The sequence below is a fragment of the Oculina patagonica genome, chromosome 1 (assembly GCF_052425735.1).
Source record: "Oculina patagonica isolate OP01 chromosome 1, crgOcupat, whole genome shotgun sequence".
Lineage (NCBI taxonomy): Eukaryota > Metazoa > Cnidaria > Anthozoa > Scleractinia > Oculinidae > Oculina > Oculina patagonica.
Genome location: NC_135758.1, coordinates 9,380,871 through 9,398,978, shown reverse-complemented (window position 1 = coordinate 9,398,978; position 18,108 = coordinate 9,380,871). Strand labels below are relative to the sequence as shown.

Below are 18,108 nucleotides of genomic sequence, written 5' to 3'. Positions count from 1 at the left end.
GTTACTCAACACGTCTACGGACAACTGATGAGCAGATAAAATACAAAACTGTTTTAAAAGGCCTCGAAATTCACTTATAACCGTTTTAAACTGATGTGCGTATCGTGCACCAAACGACCATCCCTAGCTATGGTCTTACTGTGTGCCTTCAATTATGTCCCGACTGAACGCAAATGATGTTTTACAAGAAGCTTGAGAAGCTTAAAATCGGGTGGTTAATAATTACCTATCCGCTTTGACTTGAAAGGCAGGGTTCAGTTTAGCAAAATTAAATAATACTCAGTCCGAGGTTTACGTAAGTCACACGTTTTGCATGGGGTGTATAAAAGTTCTACATGAGCCACTGAAAATGACAATTTTGGGCCCGTGTGTTGAAATACCACCACGTACATTAATGCTTGTTTTCCCTCCAGATCCAGTAAGACCGGCCAGTATGAGACTTGAAATGTACAGTTTGGGTCTTTTTGGAAAAATGTCATCACTTGGATTTATACTAATATTCCTTCCAGGTCCGAAAGAATCAAGTAAAAAGAGCTACATGAGCCATTGATAATGACAATTTTGGGCCCTTTTGTTTAAATATCACCACGTAGATTAATGCTTGTTTTCACTCCAGATTCAGTAAGATCGGCCAGTTTGAGACTTGACATGTACAGTTTGGGTCTTTTTGGAAAACTACCATCACTTAGATTTATACTAATATTCATTCCAGGACCGAAAGAATCGAATAAAAAATGCTACGTGAGCCACTGAAAATGACGATTTTGAACAATTGTGTTGAAATACCACCACGTAGATTAAAGCTTATTTCCACTCCAGAACCAGTAAGACCGGCCAGTTTGAAACTTGAAATGAACAGTTTGGGTCTTTTTGGAAAAATGCCATCACGTGGATTTATACTAATATTCCTTCCAGGTCCGAAATAATCGAATAAAAAAAGTGCTACATGAGCCACTGAAAATGACGATTTTGGGCCCTTGTGTTAGAATATCAACACGCAGATTAAAGGTTATTTTCACGCCAGATCCAGTAAGACCGGCGAGTTTGAGACTTGTAATGTACAGTTTGGATCTATTTGGAAAAATGCCATCACATGTATTTATACTACACTGGAACCCCGATATAACGATCTTCGATATAACGATATAATTTTACTGCCCCCTTGGCATATCGTTATATCGGGGTTCCACTGTAATATTCATTCCAGGTCCCAAAGAATCGAATAAAAAAATGCTACATGAGCTACTGAAAATGACGATTTTGGGCCCTTGTGTTAAAATACCACCACGTAGATTAATACCCGTTTTCACTCCAGATCCAGTAAGACGGGCAGTTTGAGAGTTGAAATGTACAATTTGGGGTCTTTTTGGAAAGATACCATCACTTGTATATTTATTCTAATATTCATTTTAGGTCCGAAAGAATCGAATAAAAAAATGCTACATGAGCCACTGAAAATAACGATTTGGGCCCTTGTGTTAAAATACCACCACGTAGATTAAACCTTATTTTCACTCCAGATCCAGCAAAACCGGCTATTTTGGGACTTAAAATGTACAGTTTGGGTATTCTTGGAAACAGCCGTTTTGTTTTTGATCGTTGTGTTGAAATACCACCACGTACATTATAGCTTATTTTCACTCCAGATCCAGAAAAACCGGCTAGTTTGAGACTTGAAATGTACAATTTGGGTGTTTTTGAATAAACCTGTGACGTGCATTCATCTTAATTTTTATTACAGGTCCGAAAGAGTAGAATAATAAATTGCTACATGAGCCATTGAAAATGACGATATCGGGCCCTTGTGCTGAAATACCAGTTTATTTTCACTCCAAATCCAGTTAGATCGGCGAGTTTGAGACAGTACAGTTTGGGTTTTTTTTTTTTAATGCCATCACGTGGAGTCATTCTTATTTTCACTCCAGGTCCAAAAAAATCGAATAAAAAAAGCTACATGAGCCACTGAAAATGACGATTTTCGTGTGTTGTGATATTGGACTTTTTGGAATGCTACCAGCTAATCAGTTCATCCTTTCATGTATTATCATTTGGTTACAGGAAAAAGTCAATCCTTTGTTACCAAAGGTTGTTTGCTTCACATAAGGTGTAGCCGCTTAAAAAGCAAGATAGATGTCCAGTACCTTTGTATGATTGTTGGTGACTTCTAAGCGAATGTGCGGATCCCCCTCAAAATGAGTAGCTCGGGTCTAAATGAAATGAATAATTTTTTCTCAATCACATGGTCACGTGCGCTCGCCAAACTCACCATGTTGACGATCGATGCTAATGCCTTAAGAACAATCTGACTATTGAATCTATTTTCGGTCTAAACGCCTTTGTAGTTGCGAAATTCATAACGTTTAAAAATGCCATGTCTTGAACTGTTTTCTTTCAAATGAAGGAAAATTTCGTTCAGCAAATGCCGCCATGTTAACTTGCCTGGATATCTTAAGCGACGGAAAGGGTCAAAGCCGTAACTGCGATCGAGGTTACATTTCTACAAACACTTTTTGCCTCACTTTTTAGGATTTGCTTATTCTACCTAAGTACACCGGGTCTTACTTATGCCGTTCTCTCAGCTCTAGCTCTTGAGACCTGAATAATTTTAACTGCTTAAAAACGACGTCAGCAATAACTCTCTCTAGCCTTCAGTGTACACCTAGTTTTATATAGACTCTTGTTTGTAAGAGACTGACTTCCACAACAGAGAAACGCGATAGTTAAAGTGCACACGACTCGAAATCTTCGTCCCCCGTTTTTTTTTTTCTTACATCATAAAATAAATGTTATGAGAAGCATTTCAGCGAAAAAAAAAAAAAAATAGGTCACAACGTTTCAAGAACACATTTTAAAATGCGATATTTTAGGCAAAATTTGGGGGGAAAGCCTGGGAACGAATAACAGAGCTGTGTTGTCATCGGTTGTGTAAACGACAAGGGAGAAGTTGAGTTCTTAGTGGTCGAACAGTGGTTTCGAGTCGCAATCTACACAACTGATGACGTCACCGAAGAATTTTGGCCGCGCGAGAAATTGTCGCATATTGTTGGGCAAAAACGCTCAACTTTGATCCGGCAGGAAAAATACTAAAAACGCTTCTATGGAAGTTTTAATACCAGAATTCGATCAAATAATACCTAAATTTTAAAAGCAAAAATGGGGACAAAAATTTCGAGTCATGTGCACATTAAGCTTTGGTATGCCGTGTTCGACGTATAAACATTAAAAAAAATTCAATCAACTCTCCCTTAACGGGCACCTCTTTAAGACCGACACCTGGTGTTGGTCCCGTCCCTGTAGTTTGTCACTTATTTTACTGTAACTAAACTCCCTATAAGACGGACACTTCTCTTCAAACGGACAGTTGGAGCCGGTCCCGACGGTGTGCGTTTTAGAGAAAGTTGACTGTCAGAACCTTGAACAAAAAACAAAAAACTGGCACAGTATAAATATAAACATCTGTAAAGTTTTTTGGGTCCCTAGTATTATGCGTAACACAATTATATAAACATTTTTTAATAATCAGAAAACGTACTTATGCCTTGATGATTATATTGTAGTTACAAACTCTAGCTTGCTTGAAATATCAAAGTGATATCGACAATCCAGGACAAAACCAGTTGAGACAATCGCATTTCACAGATTTTTCGCGATATCTTGCCTGGCAAGCTTGTGAAAAACATTTTATCCTCCTCTCCCTCCACTCAATGTCATTTAATGAGGTTTGAAATTCACCAGGTTTGTTTCCATAAAACGGCAACATTGTTAACATTGAAATAGGGGAGGGGGGATTGACAAACCTGAGCTGTAGTACCAAAATTAGCAAAGTGTCTCGACCGTTTTCTCCGGGATTGTAGCGGTAGTTGTATAGTTATTTTATACTATATTATTCTGTATATATTTTTTGTAATTTTTAACTTTTTATTTTCTTCTATTCGACAGAAGGCCACAGTGTACAGACCATTTCCGACTTACCCTTTGCCTCCGTTTCAAAACGAGTGTACGTGCGAAACCATTCAAATGAAAATGAGCTTGATTTACATGAAAACTGATCTTTGGGTGAAACTCATTTTCATATGAATGGTTTTGCACGTAGACTCGTTTTAAAACAGAGGCAAAGGGTAACTCGGAAATGGCCTATTGTATTAAACGTAATATAAATAAACAAAAAACTAAAGTTGCAAACAATAGTTTGCTTGAAATTTTAAAGCTATATGCAATATTTGCAGAATTATTTTACACTCTATATTTTTTTGTAATCTTTAACTTTTTATATTTTTCTGTTTGATAGAGGGCCACAGAGTCATCAGTAACTCATGTTAACTGTTAACTGTTACTCTCTGAAAATAAAGTCTTAACCTATGTGTATGCATATTATGAGTGAACGCAAGCAATTCGTTTCTTTGAAATCAAATCGGTCATTCTGTTATCAGTACGAGGCAATCTCATTAAAACTGTAACAACATCTATTCTTCTTCTGTATTTCAACAAATTGGCGTACCATCTGGGCGCGGCTGTCTTTAGGCTAGTTCAGCCTGCCTCAATAAAGATCTCCTAGTATAGCTTTGATTCAGCCTCGATTTGCAGCGTGGAAGGTTGATTCCTGTTTTAAGATATGATGGCATTAACCTGGGCCATGAAAATTTTCAATAACGTGGCAAATTTCAATTTGTAGATACCCTGATTTGGGACAAACATATTTAGAAAGAAGTGCACCAAGAGTTTTGCCTGGTCCCCGGGCCGGCATTCCTGCAGTTATTCAGCGGAGTGAAGGGCGAGAACAAAGAACATAGTGCTTGATGGTTAGGAGGGTATGAACAATGCAAGTACGACAACTCCATGCGCACCACATTCAAATCACAGAGGGACGCCTGGGTACGGAGACGGAAAACCTTTCATGTGTGGTTGTAGTAAGAATATCTTACCGTTGTTCCTGGTTTGAGTTTGCCCTCATGGCATCGACTCTTTCTTGAGTTTGCCATAGCTCTTCAGGCATGGGTGGTGGCAGATCTGCACTCTTTCTGTACTCTTTCATCATTTCTAAAGAGTCAAAATGCATTCCTGGGTGTTAAACGTAAGCCTATTTTCAGGCTACAATTTGCTGGCCTGTTTTGCCGAAAGGGGTACCTTTTCTGTCTAAATCGTATATAAAAAGGGGGAGCTTCCCCGTAACAAATTGTGCACTATCGGATCGATAGTGCCCGCCCGTGACTGTTTAATAATAATATTTGTTTTAAGAACATCAAATTTCCGCGGGGCAACTACAGTCAACTCTCGTTATAGCGGACACGCTCGGGACTTCGTTTAGTGTCCGTAATAGCGAGAGTCCGTAATAGCGGGGTGTGAGGAAAAAAATGGCGTTAACATAGGTTAAATAGTATGGGCTATGACGAGCTTATCAACAGTCGTGAAAAGACTCAGTATTCGTTAGGTATGGAGAATGACAATGGTCGAGGGTTTGAGGGTTTGATCTCTCAAAAGGAGTCGTCTGAAAGAAAAGGGCGCAAGCTGAAGTGAAAAAGCAAAGTCTGGTGTAAAGCTACTGAAGCAATTGATGCAAAAATAATTATTGCAAAAGACTTCTGAGGTGTGTTACGACAAATAGTATTTAACACACTGCAATTTTCTGCAATAATGTTATGTGAGAAGTTCATGGTGTCCGCTTTATCGAGAGTCAAAACAATAAAATTGTTCTTTTGGTACCACGAAAGTGTCCGTAATTCCGTAATAGCGAGAGTCCGTAATAGCGGGAGTCATTTCCAGTCAAACCTCTATAACTTTCGCCGGGGATAGCGGGGTGTCCGCAAGGCGAGAGTTGACTGTATCAGCCGATAGTTCCTCGACGTAAACACTCTATTGTTAAAACAGTCCCCGTTCGAGGAAAATGCTCGTGAATTTTTTTGTAAACAAGCATGCCTAATAAACAATAAAGATGGTAGATTTTTAAGCTTGGTGATAAATAGTAAAGAAATTATTCTACATGACACGAGCGTGGGACAAAATAATTCATGCCTGCAGACAAAAAAGTAACAACGAAATTCACTGCATTTCGTAGGTTTCTTGACTGGTTTTGTTTCCTTTGTTATATTTCGGCTTTCAATTGAGTTTGTTATCCTGAAAAGTAAAAAAAAATTCACGATGCTCGTTTTTGAATGGGCACACGAAAGTAAATTTAATGGTGAACAATAAAAAACAATAAAGCTTTTCAGTCCCGGAACTATTGGTGTGGTAGTTGCCCCTTGGAAATTTGATGTTCTTAAAACTAGCATAATTTAGCCCTCGACGTTTTGATTCTCGGGCTAATATTTGTTTTGAGAACATCAAATTTTCGCGGGGCAACTATCAGCCGATAGTTCCTCGACATTGTTTAAATGGTGATTTACCCGGTGGATAGCGTTATCCATCCTTTGAACAACCGGTGACTTTCCGCTGCGTGGCCGTTAATGAAAAAGATGCTTCGAATAATATTTTCAATGATAAACTAAACGGGTTATTTTTCACCTTCAACTTCTTCACGTGTCTTTAATTCTCCAGGAACATAATACTTCTTGCGAATGTTCTGAAATGAAATCATTTTCGATAAAGTTTATCACGAGACAGCCCACGGCTTCAGCGGAAGAGGTTACAACCAGATTTTGCTGCTTCCGCCAATACTAGAGGTATGCCAAAAACAATATTTCCCTCTTTAAGTTCAAAACCCAAGACAGATATCCATGTAACTTTTATTTTCTTGTTTCTTTACCCCTTCTGTACCAGTAAAATTAATAAGCAGCACCTATTTCCTTCTATATTGAAACATCAATATATTACATAAGACACATAGATGCGAGACTATATTAAAAAATACTTCACTTGGCTTATACAGGGCAAAGGATTTTTTTGTCTGCGGGGGCAAACATCGTTACACTCCATTGCGGGGGCAAAGGAACTTACTACTAGGAAACTTACTAAGGAACTCACTACTATTTGGAACTGACTAAGGAAATCACTACTATAGGGAACTCACTAAGGAACTCACTACTACAGGGAACTCACTAAGGAACTCACTACTAGGGAACTCGCCACTAGAGAACTCACTACTAAGGAACTCACTAAGGAACTCACTACTATAGGGAACTCACCACTAGGGAACTCACTACTAAGGAACTCACTAAGGAACTCACTACTATAGGGAACTCACTACTAGGGAACTCACCACTAGGGAACTCACTACTAAGGAACTCACTAAGGAACTCACTACTATAGGGAACTCACTACTAGGGAACTCACTAAGGAACTCACTACAAGGGAACTCACTACCAGGGAACTCACTACAAGGGAACTCGCTAAGGAACTCACTACTAGGGAACTCACTACTATGGAACTCACTAAGTAACTCACTACTAGGGAACGCACTACTAGGGAACTCACTACTGTACTAAGGAACTCACTAAGGAACTCACTACTATAGGGAACTCACTACTAGGGAACTCACTAAGGAACTCACTACTAGGGAACTCACTACTAGGGAACTCACTACTAGGGAACTCACCAAGGAACTCACTACTAGGGAACTCACTACAAGGGAACTCACTAAGGAACTCACTACTGGGGAACTCACTACTAGAGAACTCACTAAGGAACTCACTAACTCTCTAAGGAACTCACTACTATAGGGAACTCACTACTAGGGAACTCACTAAGGAACTCACTACTAGGGAACTCACCAAGGAACTCACTACTAGGGAACTCACTACAAGGGAACTCACTAAGGAACTCACTACTAGGGAACTCACTACTAGGGAACTCACTAAGGAACTCACTACTATAGGGAACTCACCACTAGGGAACTCACTACTAGAGAACTCACTAAGGAACTCACTACTAGGGAACTCACTAAGGAACTCACTACTAGGGAACTCACTACAAGGGAACTCACTAAGGAACTCACTACTAGGGAACTCACTACTAGGGAACTCACTAAGGAACTCACTACTATAGGGAACTCACCACTAGGGAACTCACTACTAGAGAACTCACTAAGGAACTCACTACTAGGGAACTCACTAAGGAACTCACTACTAGGGAACTCACTACAAGGGAACTCACTAAGGAACTCACTACTAGGGAACTCACTACTAGGGAACTCACTACTAGGAAGACTCACTACTATAGGAAACACACTAATGATAATAATAATAAAACTTTATTTAAACTCGAATTTAGAGTAGCTTAACAAGCTAATATTTCCGAGAACGAAATAGATAACAACAAATTAAGGGAACTCAGTACTAGAGTACTCTCTAAGGAACTGATTACTATAGGGAGCTCACTAAAGAACTCACTACTGTACGAAACTCACTTCTAAAACAAAAAACTGAGAAGGGAAGAAATGAGTAGAGGGCAAGGAAACTGCACGTCTTTGTTTTGTTGTTTGCGCTTCATTTAATTTCCTTTGATTTTACGGCGCTCGGAGCTTCAAGAATTGCTGAGAAGGCTTAGTGCGAACTGAGAGTTTGATTCACAGTTTAAGCTCGCAGTTTGCAATTTTGATACAATCGTTATCCTGGAGTGGAGTAAATCTCAGAGAATTCTGCCGATAAAATTTGTTGTTGTTGTTAAAGTTGTTATTGTTGTGTTTGGTCGGGAGGAGTGAGGTCTAAATTAGTGTGGCTTCCATACATACTGACTAGAATTTCCATATGTGATCGGAACCCACCGGAGTTCCGCTGTTTACTCCGAGCACACTAGTAGACTCCGCCAGGAACTCGCGGGGAGGTCGACCACCAGAGGTCTAATTTACGCGCAGGTTTCGCTGGAGTTTCGACATACAGTCATACAGTAAGGTATTCTTCATATGTCAAGTTTCCACATCGATTAAATAAAGTTATGAAACTTACAGCTAGAAACGGCACTTCCTATCTATTTTTTCGATATTGAACTCACCCAAAATTTAAACCTGCTCTGCCACTCAACGATTGCCACAGCTTGCATTCTAAGCGCAGTGAAAGAATGCAATGACTCTTCTTGGACCAGCTCGTAAGTCAGCGAGAGTTGAGCGATCAGGATGTTCAACAGAATAATCGTCACACTCATCATGAATAAGACGATGAGCACAGCTCCCAGCCATCTAGATAAGAAACGAAACTGCAATTTTAAGAATTACCTGTTCTTCCGCTTAAGAATAAGTAATCGTTACAGAGGTACAAATGGCACTTGGTCACGAAACTTAAAGCAAAATGCAATTGAACAGTTTGTTATGATTGTATACATCTGATTGAAGAATCCTTGACCCATGATAAGCATAAACCATGAACGATGCGACCCAAAGGTTCACTGGGAAATCAGAAAAAAAAAATAAACGTCGTCTTTGACAGGATGAACATAATAATATGATAGGTTGAATATATCCTTCTCTTAAGGCTTTCAAAGAAAGCAAATCCTTTGATTATCAATAAAAGGAATATTAATAAGCCAAGCAAGGCTGTCTACCCAGAATACCATTATGTCATATCGTTCATGATCAGGTTTATGCTTTTCACATGGCCAACGTTTCTTCAATTAGGTGAAAATTTATTAACACATGTGACATTATAGTCAAAGAGATATTTCGTAACATGATGATGATGATGATGATGTTGATGATGATGGTGGTGGTGGTGGTGGTCGTGGTGATGATGATGATAATGATGATGATGATGATGATCATGATCAAGATCTAGTTGATTGCGGCTATGTGTTCCTTATAGTTTGAAGTTAACATGTCCTGTGTTCCCGGGACTTTGTGTTGCTTTGAAAGTTATAATGAACAAACTGACACTCAACAGTGTTATTTTAATGATGGTTGAACTCACCCAACTTCTGACAAGTTGCGAACAATGGACGTGCCTTCGAGCCAAGTCATAATACCAGCCACCATCACACATCCTACACTAGTCGTGCACGAAATTTCATTTCTGAGCGTGCTAAAACAAAACAACAACAACAACAATAACAGACTTATATGGTGTTTTCCAGTAGCCATACGAGATTAAAATAAGTCTGTACGCCTTCGTGCGTCGTTGAATATTTGCGGCTTCTTTAGATAAACCAGTTATTTAGCGGTTTTCAATCGAGTGTCGTAAAACCAGAAAGAGAGAAAGAGCAACTACAAATGTATGTTAATACAGTCATACACAGTAAAACGTGCCAGCGGGAAACCGTAGCAAAAAAAACACATAACGGGCGCTCCGCGTGGGAAGAGGTACGAAACCAAGCCGTTACTGGTTTTGGATTTGTGTTTTATTGGTTCAGAGAAGGAAGAGTGACCTTTTTTAAACCAATCACAAGGCGGCACAGTAAAAGTAAGACTAAAGCAATTATGGATTGCTTTCGACACTAAATCGTTAACGGCTCTACCTCAAACGCGTAGCACAGCCGGCTTTTCTTTTACTTACCTGTCGTCGAGTACTGTTTCTGTGGAGGTGCCTTTATGCGCTCTGACGGCTATGTAGAACGAAGTTGAAAAGGTCACCAGAATGACTGTAAACACGACCAGAAATCTTGGAATGTCCTTGTAAACGACCTTACCAAGGCATTTTATGTACAAACCGATGTTTCTGTAAATAAGTCAAAGCGTTTAAGTTATCACAAACCCGGGCAAGGCGCTTCATTAGGTACAGGTAGAACAGTTCTAATTACATCAATGACTCTATAAAATCTTCGAAATTATAGATTTATAAATTTAGTTTGATTTGTGGTCAGTGAAGATTGTACTTTTCTATTAAATAATCGCACGAAACACTCAATTTTTACTGAAAGGCTTTTAAAGTAGTGCAGTGCGATAGGAGGTAGACGGTCTTGAAAAATGTTTTAATCGAGGAAAAATTCCTTTCTAGCATTTGTCGAGCTGTAAAAAGCTTGTTTAATCCCACAAGGCTGTTTCGTTTACAACATAAATCGAGCCATAAAAGTAGAAGAAAGTGCAAAGTTTGAAAAATACTTCCTACTTACCGATCTACACCTGAGTATTTAAAGACGCCGATAAAATTAATCAAAATTGCCAAAGAAGCAAAAGTCCACTGTGCATTACTTCCAGAAAATCTGATTAAGTACGTCGCCAGAATTAGGAAATACCCTGACAGATCCAAGTAGTTAAAGACATCTTTGATGTAGGCCAGTGGTTCTCTGAAGTGAAAAGAAAATAACACCCTGTGATCCCGACATCCAACAAATTTTTATAGGAACTTGGTACTAGTTTCCTGTGATTTAGGTGTAGCTCGTCTTCACTCAGAAGGTTGCATCACGCCTTCTACTTCAAATACCTTTTAAATAGTCTACCCCCGCTTTGTAACTAGAATCACGCGTCCGTGAAAGTCCAGGTAATTAAGAACGAGAAAGGCGTGCATACCAATTTAAATAAATGCTTTAATTTGTTATTGATTATATTTTCAGCACTAAGATTCTATTTCAATTAGAAAAAAAATACCTTTTTAGTTCGAAAAGCTCATCAAATAGAAACCATAATGTCATGGCGATAACCCACACTCCAAGAAATGTAAAGAAGCTTGACGTCTTAAGGTACTCTAAGCCCTGTGACTTGGCAGCCATCATAAAATCGGTGGAGAGAAAAGCCAGGAAAATCAAGTAATTCAATCCTCGGAACCTGTCAATTTAATAATAGGAACAGTTATTAAAGCCCTGGGACGTACAAAGAAGGAGGGAAGGGGAAGGGAGGGGAATGGATGACACGCTCTCTATTTTCTTCCTGAAAATTTGAAGCAATATATGGCGGACCACTCGGTCGGTGCCTGGAACGAGCTGCATGAAAGCGAGGCTAGTCAGGCTTCGGTGTTGTGACAATGCTTTCGTACAGAAGTCTCGCTTATTCATCAACCTGGTGTGTTTCTTTTCGCTGCTCCTACGAGTTGCCGTGTTTCTGAATGCAACGAGAAGTGATAGAAGTGTTCACTGTTTGCCTCTAAGGGAAAAAGTGGATCAATGCAATTCGTTGAGACGAAAGAAAGGAGTTCGCGATCGCCGCGGGAACTACCGGTATTGAGGTTTGTTCACTAAATTTCAGGTTCGAAGATCTTAGGAAATTCTTTTAAATAAAGAGCTTATGTGGTGTCTGGTGGTGTTCCAGCACGAGTTACATGGCCAATACCTTTCCCAAGGTAAAGAAAAGCTCCACTTCCAAGACATCCTCTGTCTCAAAAGAAAATGTTCATGTCCGGCTTTGTTCGCGTCCGATCCACTCGCATGAAATCGCACGATCAAATACTAATTCAACTGCCCCGATAGTTTAAGCTAGTGAAAGCATTGAGCCAAATAAAAACGACTTGGAGCTAAATGTGATCGCTTACACATTTTCTAAGATCTTCTAACCTGATATGTAGCGAACAAACGTTATTAAAAGTTCCCGCGGCGATCGTGAACTCCTTTGTACTCCTTTCACTCGTCTCAGCGAATTGCATCGGTCCAATTTTTGCCTAAGAGGCAAACAGTGAACACTTCTATCACTTCTCGTGGCATTCAGAAACACAGCAACTCATAGGAGTACCGAAAAGAAACACACCAGATCGACGAATAAGCAAGACTTCTGTACGAGAGCATTGCCAAAAAAACACCGAAGCCTGACTAGCCTCGCTTTCATGCAGCTCGTCCCAGGCACCGACCGAGTGATCCGCCATATTTGCATTCGGTGTATAAGTAGATCACTTTTTTGGTGCTTGAACTTTCAGAAGACGTTCAGTCATCTCTCACGAAAATCGATCGAAAATTGACAACCAGATTTTAACATGTAGTTTGAGCTTAATTTAAACTAACTTTACAAAAGTATTCGCCTAGATGGCAGGATTTTTTTTTTAATTTTTCATCGGTATGCATTATCTCTGACTTCCTAATAAAAAAGTGAAAACCAAGATGGCGGATTTAATATCGCCATATGAAGTCATGACCAAAGAGTATGGCCTTGTTCTACGTACTAATATAAGTGATATCAAATCAATGCGAAAAACATTTTATTTGTTTTTACAGAAATAAAAGTCTGTTGGTAAGTTTCAATAAAATCTCTCCACCACGTCCAAGGTTTTTTTAATAAGTCCTTAAATTCGTGATCTTATAGATATTCAGTAAATATATAATGACCACAAAACTCCTTTCCACTTTATTATAACTCGTCTCATAATCTAATTGATTAGAACTAACTTTGGGATCATTTGCGGACTTTTGTGAAAGAGTTAGCAAGACAACAATAAAAATCCTACCGTACCTGAACCAAAACGCAGCATATTTTCCCCATTTTCTTTTTGTTAACAACTTAATCACAACGTGATTTAAAATTTCCTATAAGAAAAAAAAAAATAAACACATAGAAACAAGAAAAGACTAGAACAATTTTTACTGCAAAAGCCATGCCATTTTTTTCGGGCTTCCGGTCGGTGTTTCAGTTAGACATGTTTTAGACATGTTAGCCTTCTTCATTGTTTTTTGCTGACTTAATACATTAGGGTAAACCACAAAAGGAAACCGAGTTTTCTATCCTGTGTAAAGTAACAATGCGAAATTACCAATTTCTGCCATAACTAAGAACGTGAACTGCAACGCCAATATTTTTTTAAATTTATTGTGCGAATTAACACCGCCTTCAATTTCAATTCATTTTGGGATAGCTCTGACAGTGATAGAAGAAATTAAATCAAAATATGAATCAAGATTATCATGAACTTCGAAGAAGAAACATAAATTTATTTTTAACTGACGTTGTCCTTACTGTCTTCTTTCTTCTTTTACTCTGTATTAATCATTGACAGAGAGCCGCCATTTTCTAATCTACCTTGTTGAGAGTCTGTTGGCAATGCTTCGCCAAATTGTAGTAACAAGACTTGGGCGTGTACTCGTATTCAGCATCATCCGGGAATCTGCCGTTGACGTCACTCTCCAGGATGTCATAAGTCACTTGAAAGTGAGTGGGCGTGTCCTGAAGCTGTTCCCATGACAGGCACGGGACAATGTCTGACGGCAGGCATGGTGGGTGGGGCCAGCGAGGAGAAATGAGACAATCTAACACGGCAACGATGGTTTTCTGCCGATAATATAAATAAAGAAAAACGTCGAGTACACTGAAACAATCTACGCTAATTTCAACAGTTTTCGATAGTAAAATGACCTAAAATATTAATTTCCGTTTAAAAAATGGATTGTTTTATCGCAAACTATCAATGAATAAAAGACTTATGAAGCTATTTCTTAGCGTAACCTTGAAAGAAGCTTAAGTTTAACCGTAAACCGACAGCATGGTTTGTCAGCTAGTGCTTTTGATATATGCGTTAATTAACGGTACTAAGTCTGCATGTTCAAAGAATTTATCGCAGATATCTTTTGTTTCTTTGTGTTATCATCAGTTCGTCGATCAGTGATCAACCGCTAGCAACTTTCCATGAATAGTTCCACACCTGCATTTTAAGCTCTTCCGTCAGTTTCACTAGGCTAATTGGAGCTCTTCTTTGCTGTTTGGCCCTGAACAAGTCTCCAACTCTAGAGAAATAAAAAGAATTATTGTCTTCACTGTAATCACAGCGCGCAATTACTTGAATTGTACATATTTCAAAGCAAGAACTATAAAAACCAAACAACTGCAACATATGGATGACCTGTGCACCCAAAGATAGAATAAGAAAAGGGAGACTAAAAACCAGCTGTGGGCGTACAGTAGAGAGAGAAATTGATGTAATAGGCTGGAAATCTCGGACTGAGGTACGAAGAACAGCAGTAGACAGCGATGAATGGAGTCGTCTAGAATTCAATTTTTGTAAAAGATATTTGCCGTTGGATTCCCATACAAACACTGCTATTTCTCACCGCGTTGCCTACCCGTTAAGATGGCGTCGAAACCCGTGATAACCCATTGTACTTGAGAGAAAAGTTTGAATGAATCCGAAGTTTTAAGTAAACACTCGCCCTACCAACCTTCTGTGATCCATTCTCCTTATCAGGAATGCAGCCACGTCATCTTGACCGTTTTTTATCGCAGTTTCAACCGGAAGTTCGCCCTGACCGTTTGTAGCCACAAGCATGCTGGGATAACTGTCAATCAAAAACTTTGCCAGCGAGACGTAGTTCTTGGTTGCAGCTATGTGTAATGGAGTGTTGTGGAGATAATCTTCAACCTCTTTTAAATTAACTCCTGAATCACACAGGATTTTAAGGAATCTACAAACCTAACAAAGTAAACTGTTCTTACCATTAATTAACCTAAAAAAAGAAATTTTATTATTTGACAATTACCCGCACATAAACACAATCATGTGTCTGTGAGTAGTTAAACGGTGAAAGATTTTATGAGTCTTTAAACGATCGACCCTGTGTAACAGACTAGCTGTTAAGAGCCCGCCTGGTAAGATACTTTGTCCTTCTAGCTTGGTTTAATGCAAACCACCAATATTTATACGTGGCCTCCAGCGACGTGAATACTCTTCTTACCAATCGAAATGAAGTTGTATCTTTCGTGCGTTTCCCTGCTGTGAAAAATGTTTTCCACGATCACATTGGCCAGTTTAAGGGAAAATTGATAGCTTAATTGGAGAAAGTTTTCTTTTGGAGGGAGAAGGGGGGGGGGGGGGTAGGAGGTCAGTGTTGTAGAAACATCACATCGTGTTTTTTGACCGCCTAAAAGTGACGTCTCTTTTTATATAGAATACTTAAGAATCCCCTGGCGAACATCAAGGTCTCCCCAAATTTGTTTCCAAGGAGTGACCACAAGATGTAAATTGCATTTTTCCTTATTTCGCGAGTATTTATTTAATTACATGTAAAATAATTGACAAGTAGGAACTAGATTACAAACTTAACTATCTATAGGCCAGCGTTGGAAGGGTTCTTACTTTGTATCTTCAATTGTGTCAACACTGTAGTAACACTATAGTAATCAACCTTGGATTGAAAAGCATCCAAATATGTTCATTTTAGTAGCAATCACTTTTCAATTATTGTGCGTCATATCAAATCAAACACACGTTTTATAAAGTCCGCCATCTTGTTGATCTTTGATTAAAAAGTTTTTAAAATATGTAAGAAAATCTCCAGAATAAGTAAAAAATCGAAACGATAAGGATGAAAAACTGATAAGATTTTGGAATGCTTTACATTGAAAAAAAAAAAACAAAGCAAAACAAAATGTCATTTAAACAGGAAATTAAGCTGAAAACATCAGGAAACGGTGAAACACCCTTTTAAAACATGATTCCCATAGAAACGTCAACCCTCGTAGTTAAACTATTGACACACCAAAATGTTCCCTGATTATTTTCACGGCAAGTGTACGAAGTGAGGGCATCATTGCTTTGAGACCGTGAAAATAATCAGGGAACATTTTGGTGTGCTAGTAATTAGACTACGAGGAGAACTTAAAATTGAAACAACTTGAGGCTTTAATACTGAAACGTGAAGTAAATCTCCTCTTATTACCTGTGGCTCATAATTCCAATCTTCAAGTAAATAAAGAGCAGTGCTTTCCTTTGTGTCACACAAATCTATCAATCGCTGGAGACGAACTGAGTCCATTGCTATGTACCTTTCAATTCTTTTTTCTCTCATTTCTTGCCTGACCTATGGAATAAAGTTAAATGTCTTTCTAGCGAAACCCTCATGGAGATTCATTATCATATTACCTTGGCTACAATGTAATATTGAAGTGTCAACAAAAAGTTCCAGTAAATAATGGGCAGCGCTTAGTTTACCATCACACTTTAAAATCTCGAGGCGAACTAAATCCATTGCTTTGCGTCTTGTAATCATTTCTTTTCTTGCCTAACCTTATAAATATCATTGATTACTTTTCTTCCTAGCGGAAGCCTCATGGAGTTTTCTATTGTCATTTCACCTCGGGCGCAGACATAATTAAGAGCCAGGCTAAAGAACTATCGGCTGGTACGACAAATCATTTTTTTTTAATTATAAAAGGCTTCGTATATTTAAAAAAAAAAAAACAAAATTTGACATGGTATTCGTAAGCAGCGCCTATTACGAGCCAATACTTGGGAGAACAAAAGCATTTCTCGTACAGACATCTATTTAGTTCCGGAGACTGATGAAAAACAAGTAATTAAAAAAAAAGAAATTACCATATAAATATAAAGTATGGAATCTTCAGAAAGAATTAGTTTTGATCGCCTTGTCAGTAGAAAAAATTTACAAAAACCACCGAAGATGTATTTGTGCAAAACCTATGTTACTAGGCGCCGGTATCATTTTTTAAACATTTTTTTCCTCCATAAAATAACGTTATTAATTAAAAAAAACTATTTCTCTTTAAATGCCGTAGGGAATAAATTTAATTTGTTTTAGCAGATTTATGAGTGGAAATAGATGGGAGAAATTTCTTGTTACTGCGACGTTCTAAGCATATCAATAAAACTCATTATTAGGGCGTGAACGAGAAGAACGTTTTAATTAATATAGAATACTTATAAAACCTCAAACGTGTGGCGTATTGAAAACAAATTCAAGTAGTGTTTATTAAAATTGCTTTTAGTACCATCAGAGATCAATTTGAAATTTACAATTCATTTTAAGATAGCAGAGATACCCGGTATATAGGAGCTTTTTTACCCTCAGTAAATATTAATTTTTTAGTTTCTAAAATGACATCTATTCCCACACTTCACTGAAATGCGTGGCAAAGCATCAAAACGTCTTTTGAAACTTTTGATTACGTTGGACATAATTTGTAATTAATTAATATTAATTCATGCCGGTGTCTATGAAGAAACAAAAGAAATAATGGTTTTAAAAGGTAAATGTATGCCAAATGCGGCTTAAAGACGCTGTTCTCTTCGAGTTTTTGGGAAACATGTTTTTCTTCGTATAACTTAGTTCCTTTACTCACCCTTTCGTAAAATTCTTCGCTGGAGTGTTCAATGGCCTCCACTCGGTCTTGCAGGGTAAACGTGCTACCGTGGGAATATGGCTCATCCACAAGAGAAGAGCTTCTGGGAAGGATTAGATCTTGGCTTGATATTTGATTATTCATTTTGAACACAAGCTAAGGTTTGCGACACGCCACCACCTCGACAGTCAATTCAAGCCCTAATATGTCCGTATAGCTAGCGTAGATTTAAAAACAACAGAGTAATTTTTGGACTTGATGTCATT

At 38.4% G+C, this 18,108-nt stretch overlaps 1 protein-coding gene across 1 annotated transcript; it reads right to left on the bottom strand.

Moving 5' to 3' along the window:
* Positions 1-2,924: 2,924 nt before the first annotated feature.
* Positions 2,925-18,108, bottom strand: LOC144656071 (uncharacterized). Its single transcript, XM_078516293.1, has 14 exons — positions 17,843-18,108; positions 16,423-16,563; positions 14,926-15,176; positions 14,412-14,493; positions 13,793-14,041; positions 13,229-13,302; positions 11,444-11,620; positions 10,969-11,142; positions 10,413-10,574; positions 9,831-9,941; positions 8,923-9,106; positions 6,499-6,556; positions 4,923-5,037; positions 2,925-4,600 (listed from the first exon to the last, which is right to left on the bottom strand). Exons 1-14 carry the CDS (start codon positions 17,984-17,986, stop codon positions 4,552-4,554), a joined length of 1,971 nt encoding a protein of 656 aa, XP_078372419.1. The 5' UTR covers positions 17,987-18,108; the 3' UTR covers positions 2,925-4,551.